Here is a 13,830-nt window from a genome sequence, read left to right on the forward strand (position 1 = left end):
GACAGTGAGTTCACCACGTATCGTGCCTTTCGAGACGGCTCTCTCCTGAGCCTCTCTTAGCACGTACTGCGTGATTGACACGTCCCACAACTCTACCAAGTCTGTCGTCAACTGATCCTCTCATGCCTCTTCCGCGGTACTCTCTTCGTGCATGTCGCTGTCCATGACAATTAATTGCTGGTTGAATGGCCGACCCATTAATTCTTGCTGCCATAGTTATCTCCAGGTTCATTCAGGCAACGACGCCAAAATGTTTGGTCCTTAATGTAAGGTTGGTCAAACTCACAGATAACACAGGATAAGTAATAATGATAAACAACTAGACCAGAAGAGTTATATCTTTATTGATTGATCCAGAATATATCCATACATAATCTCCCCTGCCGAGGTTCCATCCAAACAATATATAGACCCGACGGTTGGCCAAGTTGCCAACTGTCACCAACTCCCGACGGGAACCTCTCAGCAACGCAACATAACCATAAACACAACATAAACACAATTATAATTATTATTCTTACTAACATAAGTTATTTACCCCTAACACCGATTATCACAAAATCAAGGATGAAGTTGAGCAATGAAGACCACTGAACTGCGCTGGATCAGGACCATATCCAAGACTGCCAAAAATAGAAATGTCCAAACTGCCACTTACTAAAAATAGTAAGTCATGAAATACTGCCTCGAAAATCGTGGTCTTCTCACCCAAAGAAAGAGCTTGGAAAGCTCAGTAAAACTGCACCATCCAGACAGCCAAACCCTAACTTACTATAAATAGTAAGTTCACATTTCATCAAAGAGTCAACTGTATGTCACAGTGGAGTTCATGGAAAACCTAGAAGGAAACCACAAGCAGGACTGAAGAATTCCCTCCTAACTAAACCTAACAAGCTCGTGCAGAACTCCACAGAAGTTGGAAACCCTAATTCTCCTTTCCACATAGCCTACTGGTCTCCGGAAAAGGTCAATGGACCACTAAATGCATCATCACTAAGATGGGGACATTACAGCACACATGCACATGAAGTAATCACGTTGAAGCATTTAAGATATGAAGCATCCATTCAACAAAAAGCATTCATGCTGAAAATACATGAAGCAGTCGCATAAGATACATACACACATGGAAGGCATGAAGCATGGAGCATAAAAAGTATGTAAGACATGAAGCATCCACGTAGGGTATGAAGTAATAAACATAAGGTATGAAGCAATTCTCATAAATATTTTTGGATATATTTTGTTTAAATATTTGTTAATACTTCAGATTGTTAATCAAGGGAATGATTGTCTTATATGATTTTTGTCTTATTCTTATTTTCTCTTATCTCTATTTTGTCTTTTATGTTTTTGTCTTATTCTTTCTGTCATATGTGTTGCACTTATTAAATTAAATTGGCTGCATATTATAACTGCTCTTTGTAAAACAAGACTGCTGCTGCTTTATACATAACAAATAGCTGTTTATTAATATTGAATTTGTCATTTCTGCTTTAGTAATACAATCGCTACTCTACATATATTGCTGTACATTGATATGCGCATATTTCGCTTCTTTTTTCGTGTGATGGAGATATATCAAGACGGGGTCATGACACTCCACAGATCTCCCAAAGGCGAATCCAAAGTGTGTGGAGACAATCAATGTCGAATAAAGCACATATAGTGTCATCATCAACACTAGAATCGACCAGTCCTATAACATGATCATTAATGATCCTTCAAGCATGCTTACCCCTCTCTGAGGCTGGTTGAGGGATGAGGCCATATAGACAAGGAAAAAAATAAAGCTACCTAAGATGTGTCAAAATGCCCTTTCGCCAAGACTGATAATTGCCCTTTGCTTGGTTGATAATAGAAGGATGAACAGAAAAACCCATGATGCCTCCTCAAATGAAATTATCAGACCCCAAAAACCTCATTACATATGATACCATGTAGAAGTTGATGATTCAACCTCACAAGCCAAGAATCTTCTGCAAGCACACCTGTCACAAAGAAGATCAAGCAAGGATAATTTTCTCAACACAACTTGAGAATTTTGCATTGATTGCACAAAAGATTATGATTACAATGAATGAATGAATCCTTATGAAAGGATAACTGAAATCCTAGTTGCAAAACCCTAAAGCAAGATTAAATTTGCTAGCGCCGAGTGTCACAATCATAATGAATGAGACAACTTAAGCTATTATTAGCCTAATTAAATTAAAGCAAAAGGCACCTAAGTTTATCTTTAAGTGAATAAAGTAATTAAAGGACCTAATTGATTAAATAATTAGATAATGTCCTAATTATTCCACTAAATATGTGGATTTTTTTTTATAATTTCCAATTTGGCGTCTCTCTTCAGTGAATCACATTAATAGTTATTAACAAGTCCCCTTCTAAATGATCCTTTTTGAAACCCAACTATTTGCATTGTTGTATCCCAATCTAGGCCGCTTGGAACTTAGCCTCATTATTTTTGCCATCTGGGAGCTTCCTCGCTTCCATTGCGAAAATTCTTCCTTCCTAATCACAAGTGACAGATCCGACTTTCGAGGGTCCAAGGTTTCCCCAAGAAGCCCCATCGAAGTTCACCTTCACCTATCCTTTCTCGGGGGTGATCAATGAGTGTCCACTCTGGTGCAAGAAGAGGGTTGAAGTTGGCATTATGCATTACTAAAACATACTTGTTTTTTGGTCCAATAGATTGGAATGATTAGAAGCCACCTAGATTGCAAGCAAGAAGCCTTCAATCAGCAAAACATGATGGACAAAAGGCTTTCAAGAGTAGAAGCTACACAATATGTTTGAAATGTTGTCATTGATGTCAGGATCACTTTCAAGTGTAGGAGCAAAATTGTTAGAATAATATCATTGGTATTGTCATTGATGTCAAAGGAGAGATTGGATTTGAATAAAGTATGTGGTGAAATCATAGAGACATGGATGTTAAGGAACTTTACAACTCAGAAGAATAAAGGTTTTGCATTCATACAATATGCAACTGTTGAGCAACCAAAAAAAGGTTTATGTAGAGAGTATAATGTCACCAAAATTTATATGCAGGGGCTGCTCTTCCAAGTATTATTGGAGTTGGATATAGCGAGGTTTATCAAACAAGTATTGAATGTATCTTCATGCAAGGTATATGGTTGACTTTCAAGCTATGGATTTTATGAATGTCATCTGGTTGCTGGGATGGTGAAAATGTGGAAAAGCATGTATGAATGTCATCGTAAACAGCAAGAAATTGTTGCTGGTTCGAGTAACATTGATATTTCAAATTTTCCATGCTTAAGTATGCATTAAATATATCTTACGAAGAGCAGCGATAAAATCACAAGATTAAATGCAGCGCTGAAGACAACAATTAAAAGGTAAATGCAGTAATTAAGATATATAAAACACAGCGATCCCATGAACAAAATACATCACCAATTTGTAAGAAGACAAAATTTGTCCTATCTAATATGCAAGTAAAAGGCAGCAATAAGGAATTAAAAGAGAGAAATTATTACTGTTAGAAAGGCAGCGATTGAGGAATCAAAAGGCAAATGCCACTTTATACAAAATAATACAAAAGACAAAAGATGTAGCGATTCAAAAGCTACAATTTGTTTATTCACAAAAGGGCAACAATTACTATTAGTTACTGCAAAAGGAGCGCCCATGTATATATTGAAAATCAGTGATTAATATTAAACAGAAGTGATATAATGGAGTGGTACAAAAATAATGTAGAAAGGGAGGTTAAAAAGTAAGTAATGAAATGTAATATCATTTTGAGTTTAGCAGATCCTAATAGCATAAATATATATGAAAGATTTGTAATCAGATTTATGATGATAGATGATCGACAAGCAAACGAGCAAAGGAGAGTATATGCAGTTTTGAAGAAGAAATCAATGCAATATCTTTCAATATGCTGGTAGTCACTGAAGCAGATTTGAGTGAATTATATTCAGAGTTTATGAGCAGATCAGAAGGGGGATCATGAGCAGATTGAGATATGATTTATGAACAAATTTGAAAAGGTTTTATAAGCAGATTTTTGGGGAGAACTAAAACAGAGTTAGAACAAGTCTATACAAGATGTGTGTGTGTGTGTGAGTGTAGGAGACTATTATATGAGGCAGATTTGTATGTGAAGAACATATGCAGATTTGTATGAAGAATACATAGAAAGCAGTTTTGTGACTTGAAGTGCAATTACTGAGGGTAGCTGGTACCTGTCAAGAACTGGTGGGATTCACATTGTTAGTATCATGCAGAACATATAGCATCTTCATAGACCTCTTCTTTGTGTAACTGTAGCTGGCTGGTACCTGTCAGGAACTAGTGGGATCTCTGTTGTTAGAATTGTGCAGATCATGTGAAATTTGGGGAGATCTGTTCTAACTTGATGCTTTTTTCTGACCTCAAGGAAAAATGTGTACCATGTGAATAACTTTAGTGACCTGATCATCAAGTGGCTGAATTGCTACGAACAGGATAAGGTTGTGCACGGTTAGACCAACATATCCTGTTGTTTTCCTTGCAAAACTTTCTATATGCAATATTGAGAGAAATTAAGTTCGTTAATACCATCATGGCTTGCGCCCAGATTGGTTTCCTGGATGTTAAGTTATCTGGGGATTGCTTTCTAAGTTAAAGGTATTGAGTTCTCTCCAGGAATATCCCTGGTACGACTGGGTTCTCAGTGAACTTTCTTAATATGGACAAGTTACAAACAAGGGTATTGGTCAGGTAGTCTTTGGGATTGAAATGCCATTCACTCCTGGACCATTTAGTCCAAGAGAAGTTCCTTGATGTTCTTGGTACTGGATGGAAATTTTTCTAAATTTGTTCTTTAAGATGCCAAACTTAACAAAATGTCACAAATAACTAGGGCCTTGTCTACTGGGCTAAGATCTACTGCTGCCACAGTGAGCATAAATTAACACTAGAAGAATAGAAACGGATAACTGAAGTGCATATTAAAGAAAGGCACAACCATAACTTTTATATCCCATAACAAATGGAAAGCAAGTATTTTCACTGTAGGTAATACAATTTGCACCTTCAGGTTTATGCACGAGAAGCCATATGAAATTCATTGTGCTAATTTTTCATTCTGTTTCAGAACAGATTTAAAATGAGTCTTTTCATTAAGGAAGATTTTTTTCTAGTGCCCAGTAACTACAAGCTGATTCCACAGCATCTCTAGACAGGAAGTATTGTGGATATATCGTAAAAGCCATTAACGTTTGCTTCTATCTTTGAGGTTAGGTCATTTATTTATTTACCAGCTTCTGTTTCACAAGATTGTCATGTTTGGTTGAAATGCTTATGTTGAAATATTTCATAATCAGTAAGGTAAGGTTTAGTCCACTTGCATTGAAATTGTGTGATTGTAAAGTATGTTTCGTGGTGCCATATCTTCTTTATTAAAGGCTTATTGCCTGAACATGAGATAAGACAGTTAACCAAAATCATGGCTCATTAGTTATTTGAAAATATCTTATTTAAAAATGGAAATCTAGCTGGAAGCTAAAAAAAACTAAATGTATCTGTCAATGAAATGCAAAATATTGAAATTATATTATAAAGAGAACAATTGAGGAAATAGTAATATATATGGGTAGAGATCGATGTGATCATACAAATCTTGAGAAATTTCAGTGAACTTGATGTAAATGTTTGTCTGCCTCCTTGGGGTAATCTCTTTTGCAGGGACCATCGAAGAGCAATGTAGTGTGCCTGTGTTCCTTGAATAGAATTGTATAAGTATGATCTTAGAGCGTCAATTGTAGAGTTTTCTAAATACCACTCCATTGATTACATACAAGCTTAAATTTCATGAGATCCTAGGTGAATTATCATGACCAATGGAGATAATTTGTTGTTTTGTTAAGTTTGGCATAATCATTTTGCCTTGAAATCCTCTAACTGTGGCAATACAATATTTTCTCTATAAGGGATTCATTCTGCAAACAAAATATTTGTGACCTAGACAACCTAAAAACATACTTAGAAAGCATCAGCATACTTTGGAATTGGCTGCAATATAACCTGTTATTTTGATCAGATTGCTTTCTTTCATCTTTGAACTCTATGCTAAAAGGTTCATTTTCTGTGCTAATTTAGTCTGCAGTTGCATGAAATGCACATGCTTTATATATGAATATGAAGTATTGCCTTCAAAATTAGGGGAAGATGCTGCAATATTTCAATTCTATTCTTTTCTAGCGAGGATTGATTAATATGATGGAATGCTCTTTCTTTGGATTGATATAATATGCTTTCTTGCAGTTTCCATCTGGATCATGCAGCATCTCTTCCTTATTTTTTGGAGAAGGTGAGGTTCATTTATATCCCTACAATCGAGACAATTATTCTTTGGTCTGCTTGTATCTAATTTTGGGTCATCTAAGAATATTAATCAATCAGTGATATGCAGACAACTTTTAATGGGCGGGTATTCATGACGCATGCAACCAAAGCTATTTACAAACTTCTACTTTCCGATTATGTGAAAGTAAGCAAGGTTTCTGTGGAAGATATGTTATTTGATGAACAAGACATTCTTCGATCGATGGATAAAATTGAGGTGAATTTTTATTGGTCTTCATTCGCTTCTGAGATGATATCATACTTGTGGTGCTTGTGATGCAAAGTTTTATTGTAGAAAACTTCAGGGATTTTAATTTTTTCCTAATCAATCTGAAGCTGCTGTATGCTCAGGTAATTGATTTCCACCAGACCCAGGAGGTGAATGGCATCCGTTTCTGGTGTTACACGGCGGGGCATGTCCTTGGTGCAGCAATGTTCATGGTTGACATTGCAGGGGTGCGTGTATTATATACTGGTGATTACTCCCGTGAGGAAGATCGTCACCTTCGTGCTGCTGAGACTCCACCGTTCTCCCCTGATGTTTGCATAATTGAGTCGACATATGGTGTGCAACTTCATCAGCCTAGAGCTGTCCGAGAGAAAAGATTCACTGATGTTGTACACAGTGTTGTGTCTCAGGGTGGAAGGGTACTCATTCCTGCATTTGCGTTGGGTCGTGCTCAAGAGCTTCTATTGATTCTTGATGAATATTGGGCAGCACATCCGGAGCTCCATAATATTCCCATTTATTATGCGTCTCCTCTTGCAAAAAGGTGCATGGCTGTTTATCAAACATACATCAATGCAATGAATGATAGAATTCGTACTCAATTTGAAGGTTCAAATCCATTTGATTTTAAACACATCTTACCTCTGAAAAGCATTGAGAACTTTGAGGATGACGGGCCTTCAGTAGTCATGGCTAGTCCAGGTGGCTTGCAGAGTGGTTTGTCGAGGCAGCTCTTTGATATTTGGTGTCATGATAGGAAGAATGCATGTGTGATTCCTGGGTATGTCGTTGAGGGTACGCTGGCAAAGACTATCATGAATGAACCAAAGGAGGTGACATTGATGAATGGTTTACAAGCTCCATTAAATATGCAGGTCCACTATATTTCCTTTTCAGCTCATTCATGCTGATTTCAGCCAGACAAGTGCATTTTTAAATGAGCTACGTCCACCTAACATAATTCTTGTGCATGGAGAGGCAAATGAGATGGGACGCCTTAAACAGAAGCTGCTTTCTCAGTTTGCAGATCAAAATATGAGGGTTTTGTCACCAAAAAACTGTCAGACAGTAGAGATGCCTTTTAATGCTGAAAAAACGGCAAAGGCAATAGGTAGGTTAGCAGAAAAGACACCTGAAGAAGGCAATCAAGTGAGTGGTTTACTGGTGAGAAAAGGTTTCACGTACCAGATAGTGGCTCCTGAAGATCTTCATGTATTCACTCAGCTTTCAACAGGAACTGTTACACAGCGACTATCAATCCCATATAAGGGAGCTTTCTCTGTACTTAAGAACCGTCTCCAACAATTGTACGAGGGTGTAGAAACTTCAAATGATGAAGTTCCTACTCTTAAAGTCCATGACAAAGTTACAGTGAAGCAAGAAGGAGCAGATTATGTAGTGTTACAGTGGGTGTCTGATCCCATAAGTGATATGGTGTCGGACTCCATTATTGTAATGATGATGAATTTCAATCCAGAGTCTTCCAGGGCAAAGTCACCTGATTCGGATTTAAAGGAAGGCAAGGTAGAGAAGGATTTTAGTAAAATAATCCAATCGTTGTTTTCTTCTTTGTTTGGAGACGTTAAGGAAGAGGAAGGAAAACTGATTGTATCTGTGGATGGGATTATGGCCATAGTAGACCATGCAAACAATACTGTTGCTTGTGAAAATGAAAACCTGAAGGAACGCATCAAAACTGCTCTTAATAGAATGCGTAATGCCATTAAACCTATTGGTTCTCATTAATTTTCTTCCTTTTCACGATATTTTAAGAAAAGGAACTATGAGATGCCTCTTATGACTACATTCATAAATTTTATGTGGGATTACATTGTTTTTTACCAGAAGCTAGCATAGTGGCTTTGCATTTTGGCAATTGAGAATGACTGTATTTGAATCTCTACATCGTGATTTTTTGTCGACTGGCTACTGGTGGTACGGCTGAGAATTTTCATATGTGGAACACCAAAGAGTAGATTCCTCCTTGAGAAAGGGAAAACCATTATGCATTCTTCATAGATTAAATCTTATTTTACAGATAAGAACATTAGCTTCAAACTTTCATACTAGTGGGAGATGGAAATGTCTTCTTAAATTTTGTCACAGTTTTATTGAAAAGTCTTCAAATTTGGGTGTTCTGATTCTGTTAGGCTTATAAAGCTTGCTAGATAATTTCTAATTATGGAGAAAACCCTGCTTTCAATTGTACCAAGCAAAAGGTAGATATTACACCTCCGGAGAAAGGTGTGCTTGGAAGGGGATTTGGTGAGCACTTGAATTGTATAGTTAATCTCTGAAACAATTTCCATCGATATTTAATTGATCTTGTTTCAGGTATTCTCATTATATATTTTTTATTGCATGGATTTCAAAATGGTGAAAAACTCCGTGTGATTTGGAGATGTTCAAGGGATTGCTACGAAGAGAATGTATCTTAGCTTTTAGACTATAATCAAACGGTCAATGTCATTTAACATTTTCAAGAAGCTGAAATTCAAGTAATCATATTTATCACGTTGAACATTCAACAGTAACTAATGAAAATTGAAATGGAAACTTGAGTGAAATAGTAAAATGCAAAAGCGATTTGGGTTTGACATGAAACCCTACAAGTAAATAAAAATCAATATGACATGCAAAAATTGCAACAAGTAAATGATTATGATATTGCTAGCAAGATTCAATTGTGTAGTTTTATTTTTCGAGTCAAACTCATTGACCCATGTTTCATGTGATTTGGGTTTGACATCAAACCCTACAAGAAAATAAAAATAAATATGACAAATGCAAAAATTGCAACAAGTAAATGATTATGACATTGCCAGCAGGATTCAATTGTGTGGTTTTAGTTTTCGAGTCAAACTCATTGACCCATGTTTCATGAGTAGTGGTTCACAAGAACCCATCTCTCATTAGAATGAATGGTACACTTAGCACTCATTGCATCTAGGTGATGCTCGCAAAGGTGAAGCATTGGGCCTTCTTGGGAGTTCACCCATCTTAGTACTACTCCAACTCAAGTGCATTTAACCATGGAATTTCCCCCAAAGTTAAGCCCAATAGTTTGCTCCCACGTTTGCAAAATCTTCAGTAAATGATATGTTATGTTATTTGTAATTTTGCCGAGAGGTGTAACTCTACAATGATAGCACTGTAGGAGCTCAACATATTCGTGAAAGATAAACAAAAATGCCAAGAGTAAACTCTTCAAATGTTTCAATTACCGTATAAAGCAAAAAGTATAACTGTTGGTGCAATCATCAGTCTAAGGATAGGATAAGAGTAATGGTTGGCATGCATAATCAACAATATAAGGTTCAGATAAGGATAACAAAATTTGAATTACTTGCACCTCTTACAGGCAAGTTTTTATATCAATCTCCAGTTGTGGTTTTTAGTATAATGCAAATCTAAGGGATCATACAAGGATAGCAGTTGAAAGAAAAAAATAGTATTATCTGCATTTTTCTTGTACCAAATGCAGCTGTTAGAGACAAGTTTGTCAGCAACTACACAATCTTACAGGCAAGTATCTGAATCCATCTCCACTTGTAGCAGTTTTTTAACAAACGGTGTGCATGCAAAATTCTATTTAAACAAGATGAAGATCAAACAAAAATGCATTCCATTTTTCTGTCATATTGTTCCAGCTGTTCCTTCTCACCTTGTTGCAGAAGACAGCGCCTGCACACTGTAAGTATTTTGAAAACCACATAAAGTGAAGTTTTTGTTTCCGCGTGGTCGTTGTTAGGAATATTAGATACCATTTTTGCATGAAGATTCAATGGAAGAATCTATTGTTTAGGTGTCAAGTTTCTCAAGCATTTTGACACAGCATAACAACATATTCTCTATAAGTTTCTTGATTGTTGATTTATAAGTATAGATTTACAAGTATAAACATATGAAATTTGTATTATAGTACTTGTGTTGTTTTTTCTTGGTTCAAACAATCAGTTAATATATTGATGCATCATTAAATGGATTGGGAAGTGTATTAATCCAGAATGGACGGAGTATAAATTATATATAATATAGTTAATATCTATATTTGCAATTTATTATAAATTATTGTCCTTCATTTATTTACTTAAATATTTTTAGGTTAATTAAATCCAACTTATATTTTATCTGGCTTAAATGCAAACATCTTTTACACACTACTTAATTAAGTATGAAAAAATGTTAGCATGTTTGCCACACATGTTTTTGATTAGTAAAGCAGCGTTAATCAGGGCACTGACCGTTATCATAGTCAAAAACTATCAACAGACAACAAGCAACATCAAGAGAGATCATGTTGGCAGAAAGAACAACAGCCCAAAGGCAGTTAGAAACAAACACAATCAGACAAGCAAGGAATCCTATCCAATCGGAGATCAAAAAAGACTCCACTCAAGGGGGGGGGGGGGAACCGCCCAAACCCCAACGAGGGGGGGTTTGGGGCAGGGGAGAAAATTTCCCCTTCCGCTTGCGAGCAACCACAGTCCAGGCGATGTTGTTATTAGGTCCATCAAAAGAGAGATCAACCGGAAGGGACCCCGCAAAGTTACAAACATAGGTGTCAACAAAGTGTTGCAACAGGGCAACAGGAGGATGTTGTAGAGCAGCAGCAGGTTGTGATGAAACAACAACAACAGAAGCAGATCCAGTAGCAGGGGATCGTGGTTGCAGAATAGGAGAAGTAGAAGAGGGGACCTCAGGAGATGATGTCACAAAAGGAGCAACAGGAGCATCAGTAGCCGTGAGGGGCACGACATCGACATCAACCTCATGAGAAGAGCCAGCAGATGCAGAGTCAAGAGCATTGACTGTTAAGTGATCAGTAGTAGCATTCTTCCACTTGGTAGAAACACCTTTGTGGCATGAAATAGACTAGTCCGAAGCAAGATGACCCGTAGAGAAGGCACACCCGTTATCACAGAGTCTAATAATTATTAATAATTTAATATTACATTGAATCTGTCAAGTTTTCAATTAAAGGTGTCTAAATTCATTGACACGCTTTTTATTTTGTTCATAAACCCTTCTCAAAATTTCACCCAACATTCAAAAAATCGAAGTAGAGGCATATAGAATTAATGTTATACATGTCATATGTTTCTGGTCTTGTTTCATTTATTGTTTTTAATGATATGTCAATTTTATTTTTTTAGTTGGTAAATGACATAGCCTTAGATTGATATTATATAGAAAGTGAATAGGATTACAAAAGTAGTAGCAAAATTTCAATCTACCAATAACAGTCTTTTTTTTCAAATAGATAATTCACAAGTAAATATTCAACCTAGAATCAGTCCTTATGATCAACAAATCAAAACTTACTAGCAGAGCTCTTGTCCTGACAACTTCACATTAATTCTTACATACATTTTAAAAACTTCAACGAGTATCAAAACAACAGAGAAAATTTGAAAGTTTTAAGCTTCATTTCTCCAACTCCAACCCTAGGCAAGAGAGCCCAGATTGAAGTGGAGCTGCCCTCTACTCAGACCACGACCACGGTCTCACAGCCAACTCCTTCCTCTTCCTCTAACACCAGTTCGACCTCGACCATGGCTCCCTTGTGCATCTTGTTCATCTTCCCTTGCAAGCGGACAATCATGTTCTTCTTTTGTTTTGAGGATGTCATTTATGATGGCAAAGTCTCTAAATTCGTCCTCTATGTCTTGATTCTCAGGTTCATCTGACAGAAACTTCCATTTGAGGTATATGAATGCCATTGTTGCATAGGCCCTATGCCGCATGAGAGCAGGGCCTTTAAGATCAAGGAGGAAAGCATAGAAATTAATAGTTTCTCCTACTCCGAGAGTAGGGCCATATCCCCAGGCCATGGCTGACCAATTCCATGAAGAGCATTTTTAAAGATTGTTTCCAAACCAACCAATACTTCTTCTTCAAACAAATGAGAGGCCAATGCGTTCACCTCTGTCTTCGGGACATGATTGTCAAGTAGCGATGTCACAAATCTTTATTTATAAGAAATTATAAGAATAATTATTAAGTTATGAATATCATTAAAAATATTATAATATTATTAATATGCGATTTTAAAGAGCATTTTTTTGTGGTACACGAGGTTGAAATATTATTAATTTAGGATTAAATTAAAGTTTAGATTATTTGTATAAAATAACTAGCATAATTTTTATTTTTTTACATTAATAAATTTAGATATTTTAATTTAATCTAAACTTTCAATTGTGTTTGAAACGGAATAAAGAGTTCAAAACAATCAATTTTTTAATTTCTACTTAAAAGTGAAAGATGTTATTTGTGTTCAAAATCTTTCTTTCTTTATTTAATTGTAAATTTTTAAAACTTGATTATAGATAATTGAAATGGTCTAAACAAATTAAATTAAATTTGCAATATTGAATTAAGGAGACGACCTTCTTACAAATAATAAATTATAATATTACAATATTATAATTCATTGATATATTTTGAAATATAAATCTTTATGTTCTTTGTTTCTTTGTCAATCAATACTATTTCAAGCCAATATTTGTTTTGTTTCTTCTTTTTGTTGGTTGAGGGTAGGAGGTGCTATATGAAGATAGAGTTGTTATCTAAAGGAAAAAACTATACACATAATGGTCCCAAAAGGAGTACATATGTGTATCACACTTTTGACATCCACAATGCCCTTTTCTAAATTTGGATGTCTTGTATGCTGATGTAATTTAACATAGTTAACTATACACATAATGATCCCAAAAGGAGTACATATGTGGATAGACATCCACAATACCCTTCTCTAAAGTTGGATTAAATTGCCAAAATTTTCAAGTCTTATATGTATCTCTTACCATTTGAAGGTCGATAGTGGAATCAACTTGATATGTAAGTGATAGAACAATGTGCATAACAAATTATAAGGTTGGGGATAATTAGGGATACCCTTAATGTAATGGTAGGATGAGAAGGTCGGATGATCAAGCACCCCACATTTTATAATTTTATATAAGTTTACCGTATTATAGGTTGAATGGTTTGTTTGATGAAGAGAAATCAATTCATAACTAGGTGCAATGATGACTAGGTTGGTAAGATGAGACGTAAATACTCATTAACTAGAGTATTTCTTATTTTGGAAATAGAAATATTATGAGAAGAATCTAATGAAATATGATTAAAATATTCTAAATAATTATCTAACATAGAAAAGTATTCATCAATAAATAAACTATCAAATATAGCAAGAATTTATTTTATTTTAGAATAAGGTGAAATGT

The 13,830-nt window shown here is 35.7% G+C and overlaps 1 protein-coding gene across 1 annotated transcript in view; it reads left to right on the top strand.

Annotated features, from left to right (window-relative positions):
* The window catches only part of LOC131053129 (cleavage and polyadenylation specificity factor subunit 3-I), a 62,899-nt gene extending 54,243 nt beyond the window's left edge, over positions 1 to 8,656 (top strand). Inside the window, 4 exon segments of the mRNA XM_057987746.2 lie at positions 6,283 to 6,328; positions 6,431 to 6,580; positions 6,715 to 7,491; positions 7,493 to 8,656. Of these exon segments, the coding sequence (XP_057843729.2) occupies positions 6,283 to 6,328; positions 6,431 to 6,580; positions 6,715 to 7,491; positions 7,493 to 8,338 (1,819 nt within the window). The 3' untranslated portion in view covers positions 8,339 to 8,656.
* Positions 8,657 to 13,830: the final 5,174 nt, after the last annotated feature.

This window comes from Cryptomeria japonica, chromosome 2 (genome assembly GCF_030272615.1).
Source record: "Cryptomeria japonica chromosome 2, Sugi_1.0, whole genome shotgun sequence".
Classification (NCBI taxonomy): domain Eukaryota; kingdom Viridiplantae; phylum Streptophyta; class Pinopsida; order Cupressales; family Cupressaceae; genus Cryptomeria; species Cryptomeria japonica.